At 52.7% G+C, this 12526-nt stretch overlaps 1 protein-coding gene and 1 non-coding gene across 2 annotated transcripts in view; one reads left to right on the top strand and one right to left on the bottom strand.

Annotated features, from left to right (window-relative positions):
* The first annotated feature begins 985 nt into the window (after positions 1 to 985).
* Positions 986 to 12526, top strand: part of UPB1 (beta-ureidopropionase 1) — a 32007-nt gene continuing 20466 nt past the window's right edge. The window contains exons 1-3 of the mRNA XM_069496802.1: positions 986 to 1135; positions 8275 to 8446; positions 10945 to 11032. Coding sequence (XP_069352903.1) covers positions 1032 to 1135; positions 8275 to 8446; positions 10945 to 11032 — 364 coding nt within the window. The 5' untranslated portion in view covers positions 986 to 1031. The remainder of the gene's footprint in view (positions 1136 to 8274; positions 8447 to 10944; positions 11033 to 12526) is intronic.
* On the bottom strand, positions 11436 to 11542 carry LOC138401990 (U6 spliceosomal RNA). The gene has a single exon (XR_011236584.1). It is a non-coding gene; the product is annotated as a U6 spliceosomal RNA (small nuclear RNA).

Genomic DNA, 12526 nt, shown 5'->3' with positions numbered 1-12526 from the left:
AGTAAGTGGCTTTCCCGAGGACACAAGGTTTGGAAGTGGCCACACCAGGATTAGGGCAGACCGGTTTCCCCATCATGCCGCCTGCCCGAGGTAAGCTGCCTTCCTGCCCTAATTCTCAGTCTCTTCGTCTCCTGAGCGGGTGGCACCTGTGGGTCAGCGGGCGCAGCAAGCGGGGCTCTCACTCCTGCCATCTCAGCAATAGACTAAAGCGCCCCCGACTCCAGGAAAGTGCCCCGAGGGGCACACCCACTGCAGATGGCAGAGCCGACAGGCGGCCGGGGGACAGCGGGCTCGCCCCTGCCCAGGGACCCCGCGTTTTCATTATCAACTCCACGCAGGCGCATGGGATCGCAGTCTTCCGTCGCCTCATCGCCTCACCTTCAGCTCAAACGAAGTCGCGCCAGGGGGCGGCCAGGACTCCGAGCCTGGCACCTCGGGGTTCAGAACTCCTCAGACACGAAGAGTCCCCGGCAGACAGACAGAAGTGCTGCCTCCTGCCCATGGGACGCTGAAACCCGCCCCGCCCCCTCCTGGGCAGTTCCGCGCGGCGGGGTGGCCCGGCGTGCTGCCCCCATTCCGCGGACCCGAGACCCAGGTCGCGGCGGGAACGCACCCCGGCAGGGACTGAGGGGACGCGCTGGGCGCCATTTACCGCAGACCCGCGCCTAGTTTCCCTCACTATCTCTCCAGGACCTGGCCCGGACACCTCGGGGCAGCTGAAGGGTGGAACCTTCAGACAAGGCAGAGGGAGAGGGCCAGAGACACAGTAGGCCCTGGCGGCCCGGCTGGCGGAGGGCGCGTGTCCTGCCGCGTGCCGGGGCAGCGCTAAGGGCGGGGGGCGGGCCCACCCACGAAGCCCTGGAGCGCTGATTGGCCGCGCGCTGCGGAGGCACGGGGAGGGGGGTGTGTCCACACGTGAGCTCTCCCCGCGGAGGTTGCGCAGGAGGGGAGGGCGCGTGCCCGCCTCCGGCCGCTGGGGGCAAAGGGCAGGAGTCTGCGTCGGGACAGCGGCGCGGTCACGGACTCTGGCCATGGCGGGAGCTGAGTGGGAGTCGCTGGAGCAGTGCTTGGAGAAGCACATTCCGCCCGCAGAGTTGCGAGAAGTGAAGCGCATTCTCTATGGAAAGGAGACCAGGTCTGGGGCCCGGAGGCTGAGTTGGGGGGTCTTGGGGCCGCCGAGTGCGGGTCTGGGGGTACAGGGGGAGGCCTTCAGGGTCTGAAGGCTCTGAGGAGGCGGTGAGGAAGCCCTGAGTTGGCAGGCAGAGACCCTACTGGGTTTTGACATGTCGGCCCCCAGGCCCTCCGGGGTCGTAGGATTCCAGGGTGACCTTTACAAATCACTTCTCCCTGACGTTGCCCGGAACCGGATGTCTGGAACGGGAAGGGAAAGGACTGGTTTTTGCTTTGCAGGGCTTTCTCTGGCCACCCCGACCCTCCTTCCCCTTTTGAATGGCCAGCTTCCTCCCCAGAGCTAGGCTTGTCCTCCAGCCAGAGACCCCTAGCAGAGGAACTGACTGTGCAGCCCCAGACCCTCCTTCCTGCAATGACGGGGCCCCTGGCCACTCCTGCAGGTAGAGGCTGGCTGAATCCATTTGGTGAGGGAACCTTCCCACTTAACAAGAGTTAGTTACCACACTCAGTGCAAGTATTTTCTCCCACTCCCAGCAAGTTGTGTGCATCGCCAGGACTTTCTGAGGGCTGAGCAAAGCTGGAAAAGACACTTCCCCTTCCACTCTTATTTCTCTTCAGTCCAGTCTTCTCTGTGGCAACCAGAAGGATCCCTTTAAAATGTGAATCATATCCTATTGCTCCTTTGCTTAAAACTCTTTTAAGGGCTTTCCTGGGCTCTTGGAATGCCATCCAAGCTCTGACCCCATGCAGCTGACGACTAAATCACCTTCTGCTTCCTTGCTCATTTGGTGGAGGCCCCTCGCCTCCCCCAATCCAGCCAGACTGAAAGCCCCATGACCTTGCAGCAGGAATCTGAACAGATCACCTGTAACTGAATTGTGAACTAAAATAAAGTCTTAAGGCTTCCGCCTCACCAGCTGACTGAATGGACCCCCTCCTGGCCACGGGAATACCCTAAAACTGAATTGCCTGCTATGGGGGCGGAGGTCAGACATGCCTTGTCATGCCCCCCTCCCTTCTTGGAGACATCTTTTCTAACTCATTGGCAGGCCTAATGCTGTGCAAGACAAACCCACAGGTCCTCAGTTGACACAATAAATATACGTCTGGTCACTTGTCTCTGATTAACAGACTTCCTTATCTAAAAACTTCCCAAGCCTTTAAACCAAGCTTCTTTTTTTTTTTTTTTTTTTTTTTTTTTTTTTTTTGAGACAGAGTCTCACCCTGTTGCTCAGGCTAGAGTGCCATGGCATCAGCCTAGCTCACAGCAACCTCAAACTCCTGGGCTCAAGCGATCCTTCTGCCTCAGCCTCCCAAGTAGCTGGGACTATAGACATGCACCACCATGCCTGGCTCATTTTTTCTATATATTTTTAGTTGTTCAGCTAATTTCTTTCTGTTTTTAGTAGAGATGGGATCTCGCTCTTGCTCGGGCTGGTCTCAAACTCCTGATCTCAAATGATCCACCTGCCTCAGCCTCCCAGGGTGCTAGGATTATCGGTGTGAGCCACTGTGCGCAGCCACAAAGCTTCATTTTTCTAACCAATTACAAGTCAAAGAGTCCTTAAACCCACCTGTAACCTGTAAGTCCCCCGATTTGAGATGGCCCACTTTTTGAGACCAAACCAATGTATGCCTTACATGTATTGATTTATGACTTTACCTGTAATTCCTGTCTCCCTGAAATGTATAAAACCAAACTATAACCCAGCCACAGCAAGTCCACTTGCTCAAGGCATCCTGGGCATGCCTCCGAGTCTTGGTCCTCAAATTTGGCTCAGAATAAACCTCTTTAAATTACTTTACAGAGTTTGGCTTCTTTTTCGTTGACAGAAGAGTGTTAACTGGATCAGTGGTTCCCAGCCATGGCTGCTGTGGAGTTACTGCAGGGAGGCCAGACCTCAGATCCAAGGGTCTTTTCACAGGTAGTGGATGGTAAAGTTAGCACAGCTGCCTTTTGGGGTGAGGTGGTACAGAACTTTGTCGAAAAGGGCTCTTCATACCCAAAGAGGGGCTGGATGAAGACCCTTCCCAGTGTGCTCATGCTGCACTCTACTTCCCGCTGCACCTGGAAAGACTAGTAACTGGAAGTGTCTTAGAGCTGGACTCCCAAAGAAGTTATCTTCAATAAAGCAAATGATGGCTCAGGCTTCTAGGGATGGGAATTTGTTTAAGGGTGAGGTGGGCATGTTCTCTTGGAAAAAAGATGGAGAGAGCTCATGGATGTCAGGGAGAGGTAAAACAGAAGAGTCTTAGGAAAAGAGAAATGAGTTTCCCACAGAGGTGACTGGTTGGGGCACATTCTGGAGCAGGACTGAGGTCAGGCCAAAGACTGCCATGCAAGACGGTTTTTACCTGAGGGTTTGCATCACTCCACCGTGGGGAGGGATGATGATGGGTGGTAAAATGGGAGCCAGCATCTATTGACTAGTGACTGCCCTGCCTCTTCCTGGGTTTGGCTCACAAGAACTGAGTAAGTGGGCCCCGTTTTCCTCTCCTTTTCCTACTCGCTTTTCTTCTGTTCCACTCAGCATTTACCCTTCCACATTTTATCCCTAAGGTGTAAACCTTTATACTTGCTCTTGGAATTGTGTGGGATTTGGCTATGAAAGAGATTTCAAACTGAAGATAGAAATTTATCACTCATTTAAAAACTCTTCTCCCACTTAAACTTCTGTTCACTCCTCAACGCACGACTTGGGCAGGGCCACTTCTGTCCCCTACCCCGCTTGTCCTCAGCCCCTCCTCCAGGCTCCCACTGTGCTCCACACAAGACCACCTTCCCTCCCAATTACAACACTTCGTAAATGTTTGCTAAGTGAATGAGCTAAATGGCCCTTTGTCTGTGCCAGACAGATAAAATCCCCAGAGAACACGGACTCTCAATTTTAAGACAGCCAGAACCAAAAAGCATTCATTCATCTGACAAACATTTGTTGAGTACTTATTTTTGTTTCCGGCACTAGGGAGTAAGCCACAGTTCCTGCCCTTGGGTGCTTTCCATCTTTTGATGGTTGCCTTACATTGTGAGAGGAGGATGCAGGGAGAGCTTGAGAGAGTTTACATGTTTGGGGTTGGGGGGAGGTCAGGAAGGCTTCCTAGGAGTGCCATGCTTGAGCTATATGCCAGTGGAGACAGGAGTTTGTTAGGAGACAGGAAGGGCACGTGTCCCCAGCAATACCCATTTGGGGACTGCACATACGAGAGGGGTGGTCATGGAGGAAAACCCAGGAGAGGAGGCAGGGGTAGCCAGGGTGGATCTTGGGGGAGAGGAGACAATAGAATTGTGTCCTGGTAATGGTGTGAGACTTCAAAGAATTTGCCCTGGTGGCTGTGTCAAGAATGTCCTGCAAAAGGGTTTGGAAAAGGATGATCAGTTCAGCTTTGGATGAGTTGAATTTGGGGTGCCGTTTAATTCCCAGGGCGGCTGTCACAAACTACCACAAACTGGGTGGCTTAAACAACAGGAATGTATTCTCATAGTTCTGAAGAACAGAAGTACAAGACCAAGGTGTCAGCAGGTCACACTCTCTCCAAAACCTCTTGGGGAGAATCCCTTCTTGCTTTTTCTAGCCTCTGGTGACTCCTGGCATTCTAGTCTCTGTCTCCCTATGGCCTTTTCCTGTTGTCCCTGTGTCTCTCCTCTGGGTGTCTTATAAGAATACTTGTCATTGTGTTTACAGCTTACCCAGATAATCCAGGATGATCTTACCTTGAGATCCTGGCTTTAATTGTATCTGTGAAGACCTTTTCTCCAAGTAACGTCCCAGTCACAGGTTCTAGGTGTTAGGATAGGGACACAGTTGAACCCACTACAGGAATCTTTGGGGTCTCCAGGTGGAGATGTCTGGGGTGGTTTGCTGTGCTGAGGTAGGCTTTTTGGGGAGAGGCTGGGCTGTGAGCTCTCCCGGAAACAGTCTTTCCAGGGGGAGGAGGAGTGGGTGCAGAACGGGAGAGGCCCAGTGATTTTGGAGAACCCAGATATTAAAGGGATTAGAGGAACTGAGACTTCGTGGGAGGCTCCAGGTGAGGATGCAGGGGTGGGAGGACCCCAGGGGAGGACAGGGAAAGAAGAGTCAGATGGTGCAGAGATGTCTAGTAGGTGAGGACAGCAGGGACTCCACTGGCTTTAGCAATGGCTGGTGGCAGTTCTTGAGGTGGGGAGTTGGAGGTGGGGTCTGAGCTGGGGGGAAGTGTGTGTGGAAGCTCCCTGTGCGGGGGAACAGAAAGGGAAGGAACAAGAAGGATGTGTGTGGAGTGCCCTGACGTGCTTGCATGCTCACCAGGCTCCTCGCTCTCTCACTGCCCCTCAGGCCCCCGCTGTTGCTAACAGCGTTAATGGTGGATATGGTGGCTGTGTAGGTACTAATGGGGAGAGGCGTCCGAGCTATGTATATTGTGCAGTGGAAAAGACAAGTTGAAAAGCATCAAATACAGAATGATGCCATTGTATTTGTAGTACACACACATACATAGGAAAATATTGGAAAGATGCATAAAACATTGCTAGAAAAGGTCATCTCTGAGGTTTAGGACTGGGGCTTAGGGGTGGGGTGAAGAGAGGAACTTATTTTTCATTTTGTACCCTTTCCCACTGTTTGATTTTCCCCCCACAAGCATGTGTTTGTTTCATAACAAAGCTGTAGTTTAATTATTTAAAACACTGCTGGTGAAGAGCCATTAGAGGGGGAAAGATGAAGTTGCTGAGGAGGCAGGAGCTGGCATCCTCCCGAGAGGTCTGCCTTGAGCCTGGGTGGGAGAGGCGGGGGCGTGGGGGGGTGTGCCAGGGCCAGGGCCAGGGCCAGGGCCAGAACGGGAAGTGAAGGGCTTTCCTCCTTGAAGTTGGAGGTGAGGCCCTGAGGGCTGGAGGGTCTGAAAGCCAACTACAGGGCCCAAGGTGGCAGCCGGGGACATGAGGCCTCCCTGAGGAGATTGTGGCTCATTTGCTGGTCTCTGCCCTCCTGGGCTGCAGCTGATTACTGCCTGTCTTAGTCCTTTCAGGCTGCTGTAACGAAATACCATAGATTAGGAGGCTTATAAACCACAGAAATTGATTCCTCACAGTTCCAGAGGCTGGGAAGTCCAAGATCGAGACTGGGAGATTCGATGTCTCGTGAGGGCCCACTGCCTGGTTCATAGATGGCGCCTTCTCGCTGTGTCCACACATGGTACAAGGGGCAAACAAGCTCCTTCAGGCCTCTTTCATGAGGGCACTAATCCCATTCATGAGGGCTCCACCCTCATGACCTAATCCCCCTCCCAGAGGGCCCCATCACATTAGGGGTTAGGATTTCAACCTATGAATTTTGACTGGACATAAACATTCAGTCCATAGCACTGCCCCACCATGTCCCACGCACCAAGCCTTTGGTGGGCACAGCATTCGTTTATTGAAGGTGTCTACACGGAGAACAGCTCGAGGGTCTGGTGGGTTCTTCAAGATGAAATGGGGTAGGACGTGGTGATGGATTGCTTTGGATAACGAGAGGGCAGGGAGACCTTATAGGTGGTGATGGGACAGTAGGTGGGAGTGCTGAGGAGAGGTGGAGCCCCAGAGGCGGCTGCCCCTGGAGGGGGAGCAGCCTGATCTGCATTGCCTCGGGCCTGGGAGAGTGAGTCTCCCCAGGGAGCTGGGGGATGAGGAAGTGGGGAGCCTTGGGGCCAGCCAGGGTGGAGGCAGCATGCAGCTTAGATGGAGGGGAAGTTGTGCATCATGGAAAGATGGGCAGGGAGGCCCGGTGCGGCCATGGATAGAGGTGGTGGTCACAGCCAGGTTTGCACACCCGAGGGAAGAGCTCCTCCACCTGGTGGCTTCCTGGTGTGAGACCACAGGCTGAGGGCAGGACCCGCCAGGACACTCCCATAGAGTGGTCCGGCTCCCAGGCCCACAGGCCTTAGACACACAGAGCCTTTCTTCTTTTTCTCCTGGTGGCGTCCCAAGTCTACTAGAGTTGTAGCTGCTGGAAAGTTTTGTGATCGTGTCCACCACCGCAAACTTGCCCTGGGGCTGAGGCCTGTGAGAGGGGCCCTTCCGCCCGAGGGTGGGAGGACTGTCTGAGGCAGTCACAGCAAGGGGAGGTGCAGTGTGGGCACTGCTGCTATTTCTAACCTGCCGAAGTGAAGGGAAACTTGACTATTTGAAAAGCAGGCTGATTGTCAGGGGCGGAACCGAACTCAGAGCTGTCAGGGCCATCACATGGAAAGTGCCTGGCAGGGGGCGGCGACAGGGGGCTTGAGCTGACAGGGCTGTGATTTTGAAAGAAACGTCTTTAAGAAAGTGATTTAAAGTAGGAGAGAAATATTATTATTAGATAATGGCTGTCAGGTTATTTTTTGATGTGTTCTCTGGGTATTTCATAACCATCTCGCCCGTAGATGGTAAGCCCTTCCTGGCCGAGGGCCACGTCCCATGCCTCTGCGGGTTTCACCCCAGCTCCAGGCATGCAACAGGCATCAGGTGGTGTTTGCTTTTTGGCCAGTGGTCACTTCAGCGGGAGGTGCTGTACATAAGCCTCTAGCCCTTGTTAACAAACCACAAACCTGGATGAGCACGTGGGCCTTCAGTCTGAGCACCCAGACCCCACCAAGCCCACCCAGCACCGGGCATGGAACTGGCCCCCCAGCGGGAGCAGCAGCAGGACAGGTCAATGGGGATCCTTATTGGCCATAATGGTCCCAGCTCCTGGCCCCCCCATCCAGCCTGTCTCCTGAGCCCCGTTTTCCAAGCCCCTCTCTGTGAGCACAGCCTGCCCCAGCCCCTAGGCTCAGCTTAGCCCTCTGATTCTAGTTCAGAATCATTTTTGGGAATCTGCTCGCTCCTTTCTGGGCTGACTGCCGGGACTTGAATCCCTGCCCTGATTGCAGCAACTGTGTGACACCAACCTCTTGACTAGTCGCCCCTTTGCCAGCCTAAGCAGGCTGCTTCCCCGCTGAGGTCTCTCCACTGACTAGGAGTGACATCCAGGTCCAGTGTAGTGTCCGGTCGTGGCTGGACCCTCCTGCTCCCGGGCCCCTTTGGGCCCTGGCACTGGGTGCCCTCTATTCAGGACACCCTCACCGCTTCTTTGCCTGGGGTGGGAGGGGGTTTTCAGTGCAGCAGACTGCGTCAAAATCATCTTCCCTCTTCTTTCCTTGCCCATCTAGGAAGCTTGATCTGCCCAGCAGAGCTTTCGAAGCTGCTTCCAGGGAAGACTTTGAACTGCAGGGATATGCTTTTGAGGCAGCCGAGGAGCAGCTGAGAGGACCCCGCATCGCGCGCGTGGGGCTAGTTCAGAACAGAACGCCCCTCCCCACGGATGCCCCAGTGGCAGAACAGGTGCAGCCACTTTTGACTGTAAATGCCTAAACAGGGCTGTGGCTGTCCTTTGTTTTGCACACTCCTCCGTCCCTGGCTGGCCACTCACTTGGGCCTGTAGGCTCAGACACCTCGAATGGCAAGAGAGACGTTCCTGCCCTGGTATACCTTCTTCTCCCCAGCCTGTGTCTCTGTGTCTCTTTCTTTTCTCTCTCTTCTGGTTCTTACCCTTCCCTTTTTTTTTTTTTTTTTTTTGAGACAGAGTCTCACTCTGTCACCCTGGGTAGAGTGCCGTGGCAAACTCCTGGGCTCAAGCGATCCTTCTGCCTCAGCCTCCCAAATAGCTGGGACTACAGGAAAGCACCACAATGCCTGGCTAATTTGGCTAATTTTTCTATTTTTAGTAGAGACAGGGTCTCGCTCTTGCTCAGGCTGGTCTTGAACTCCTGACCTCAAGTGATCCTCCCACCTCGGCCTCCCAGAATGCTAGGATTATAGGTGTGAGCCCCTGCACCAGACCATTGGTTCTTACCCTTTCTATCCTTCCTCCTCACTGTTCTTCTACTTACTTTCCAACTATTGATCTGAGGTTCCATTTATCAACTGGGAGGGTGCCCTTTTGGCTGGCTCATCTGTTCTCTCCATGGGACGCTGCCTCTCAGTCACCTGCCAGGTGGCTGCGGCCAGCGCACACTGGTCAAGACTGTCCTCTGCCTTAATCCTAAGGGCGAGGACTCACTATACCCAGAAGTCTGTCAGCTGATGGTGCCTGCAGGCTTACAGGAATAGACAGAGATTTGCTTTTGACCTTACAGTTAGTAAATAAATGTGACAGCATCTTGTATTTCCCTAAAGAAGCATATTGTCACAGGCACAGGCGATTTGTTTTATATACTCTGCAGCATTCCTCCAGCTGCTCAAACTTTGAGGGCTTTCTCTGCAGAGGCTTCCTTAGGACACAGCGTGCTTGAAAATTCTTAGGGATTCTTGAGAAACCTGAGGTCACTCGGATTCCAGGTCAGAATCTGCGTCATCTTTCACATTGGTCCTCCGTTTGCTTTTGTTGGATTAATGGAGTTCTGGTTCTTGGTTTGCTTTTTGTCTCTGGACTCACTGTTTGTGGAGGTTTCCCCATATTGTTAAGTCCCAGGGCCAGGGATGTTTTCTTCACCCCTACTGCACACAGAAGTATGCCCTGCATTGCCAATGCCAGCAAACGCGTGTTCACGTGGCTGGCACCATCACCAGGTATCCATGGAGCCTTGGCGTGCACAGCCTTTCAGGGGAGGCCACGAAGAGCATTGGAAAGAGTTGTGCTTCTGGGTTTTCAGCCTGGTGCCTTTGGTCTTTCTTCAAACAAACACTTCTTAGTGTCCCCTGGGAGCCAGGCATCCTGCTGAGGACAGGAAAACAATGAGGATGCTTTCTTCCTGCCCCTAAGGGGTCCTGGGAGTGACAGACTGGAAGAACAGCAGCACACAATGGGAACAGCCTGCCAGGGGGGCTACCAAAGGCCAGGGCTACCTCGACACTTGGCCCACAGCTGGGAGAGTCTGTAGAGGCTTACAGGCGACACGTGACACAGATAACACCTCCAGGAAGACTGGATGGTGGGGAGAGAAACACATTCCTGGCTGAGGGCACAGCATACACCAAAGCATGGGGATTTAGGAGCCAGAAAGGTGAGGTGTCCCATGATAAGATACAAACAGTAGTCAGGTATGGTGGCTCACGCCTGTAATACTAGGCGTTTGGGAGGCTGAGGCGGCAAGATCATTTGAACCCAGGAGTGTGAGGCCAGCCTGGGCAACATAGCAAGACCACATCTCTACAAAAAATAGAAAAAGCCGGGTGTGGTGGCTTGCACCTGTAGTCCTAACTAGTTGGGAGGCTGAGACAGAAGGATGGCTCGGTCCCAGGAGTTTGAGGCTACAATGGGCTATGATTGTGCTCCTGTACTCCAACCTGGGTGACAGAGTGAGACACTATCTCTAAAAAAAAAAACAAAACAAAACATAGATGGACACAATAGAACTAACGGGACAAGGCTCGTCCAGTGCCGGGACGGCAGGACTGTGGAGAGTAGACTGTGTCCCAGGCTGAGGGAGCAGCTGACCCAGGGGTGGTTTGTGTGTGCAGACCCTGCTTACGGTAAGCAAGCACTGTCCTCGTTCACACCTCTCAACAACCCCGCAGAGCAAGTGGTGGTTTCCCCAATACCAGGTGAGGAGACCGAGGCAGCGTCCCAGTGTCTGTGAGCCTCTGCACTTCCACCTTCTCTTGCAGGTATAGGACCTGAAAGAGAACCAAATATTAGAACCTCCCTGCCCTGCTCATCTTCTGCCACCTGGCCAGGCGGGGGTTTCTTTTTCTATGTACATAGTGATGAGATCGTAAAAATTATATTACCGATAGAACTAAATGGATTCTAATCCTTGATTTAAAAATATATTTTTTAATTTCTTTAATTTTTCTTGTTGAATTAAGCAGAATTTAATCCTTGCTTTCTAAATCGTCAGGTCGCTGCCCTTCACAAACGCATAGAGGCCATCGTAGAGGTGGCTGCAGCGTGTGGAGTCAACATCGTCTGTTTCCAGGAAGCGTGGAGTAAGTGTCTTTTGTGGCCCTTTCTCTGCCGCTTTCATACAGTCGTGTGTTATCTCCATGTTGCCAAGAGTGTCTGCTGTCAGATTGTCTGAAAAATCTCCTTTGTTTTCTCGGCCATAGAAAGGTTCTCTGTCAACATCACCAGGAACCCAGGGCCCCCCGGCCTCCCAGTCTGTTGTCTGTTCCTGTCAATTCTCCCTCCCGAATCGTTCTGAGTCCACTCCCTCCTCCCCGCCTCTCTGTCGCTGCTGGGTCCCAGCTACCAGGATCTCTCTCCCGACTTTTGTAATTGCCTGTGGCTGATGTCCTGTGTCCCCCATTCTGGTCCTTCTTCGCCACCAGCAGCCCAGAGCTGGCCTCCCTATCAGAACATTCCCGGTACCATGTACCTTTTTTTTTGTTTGTTTAGTTTTTTTTTTTTTTTTTTAATCGTGTCATCCTTGCGCAGGGGCCATGCTAATCTTCTCTGTATCGTTCCAATTTTAGTATATGTGCTGCCGAAGCGAGCACTGTTTGTTTAATTTTTCTTCTTATTTTTTTTATTTAGAGACAGGGTCTCACTCTGCCACCCAGGCTGGAGTGCAGTGGCGTGATCACCGCTCACTGTAACCTCAATCTCCTGGCCTCAAGCCATCCTCCTGCCTCAGCCTCCCAAAGTGCTGGGATTACAGGTGTGAGCCAGCACACCCACCCCGTGTACCTTTGCTCTGCGTTACTTTTTATTTTTATCAGAGTTACACATGCTCGTGGTGTAGAGTCAGATGGGGTCTACAAGCTCTGTTACCAAAAACACAGCTATTCTCCCCAGAGGCAGCTACTTTCAACACTTAGCTGGTTCCTTTTGAATTTACCTTTGTTAGTGTTGCCACTTCCCAATTTTTCAGTTTCTCCTCACCTGTCGACGTCCCCCTGAGGAAGAAGTCAGTACGGTCCCTTCGCCTCCTCCTGGCCCTCTACGTGCACGTGGCCTTCCTGTTGCGTCCCCCCATCTGTTTTCTGCCAAGCCATTTTGTCAACTTTGATTTCTTTTCCTGAATAATTTTCTGTTTTCCCTGGAGTTTGCCTTGTTTTCTACATATTTACCACAAGTTCAGCCCCAGACATTCTACCCGTTTTAAACCCCTGTCATGTGTTTCACACACAGTCCATCAGTCTCACCTCTTTGCAGGTGTCTGCCCCAGAGCCTCCTGACTGCTCTGCTCTGGACTGGGTGCCCCCTCTGCTGGTCACACGGTTGTCATCCTGGCATCTCCCTTTGCCATCATCCTGGGGAGTCCCTCAGGAGTCCCTTTGCCTTGCTCTTGCATTTCTCCATTCCCACATCTTCCTCTTTCTTGGTTTACACCCTCATGTGGGTAAAGTAGTGTAGTGGATTCTTATAATTTTATGTTGCCTAGGCATCTCTGTTGAATGCAAGTTTAGCTTTCTCATCCCAGACTTGGGGCTTGGTCACCCTTGACACAGTGTCCAGTTCTACATCAGACTCAAATGGCT

This window comes from Eulemur rufifrons, chromosome 21 (assembly GCF_041146395.1).
Source record: "Eulemur rufifrons isolate Redbay chromosome 21, OSU_ERuf_1, whole genome shotgun sequence".
In the NCBI taxonomy this organism is placed as follows: domain Eukaryota; kingdom Metazoa; phylum Chordata; class Mammalia; order Primates; family Lemuridae; genus Eulemur; species Eulemur rufifrons.
The sequence above is the reverse complement of the archived record's forward strand: the minus strand, read 5'-3'. Positions and strand labels throughout refer to the sequence as shown.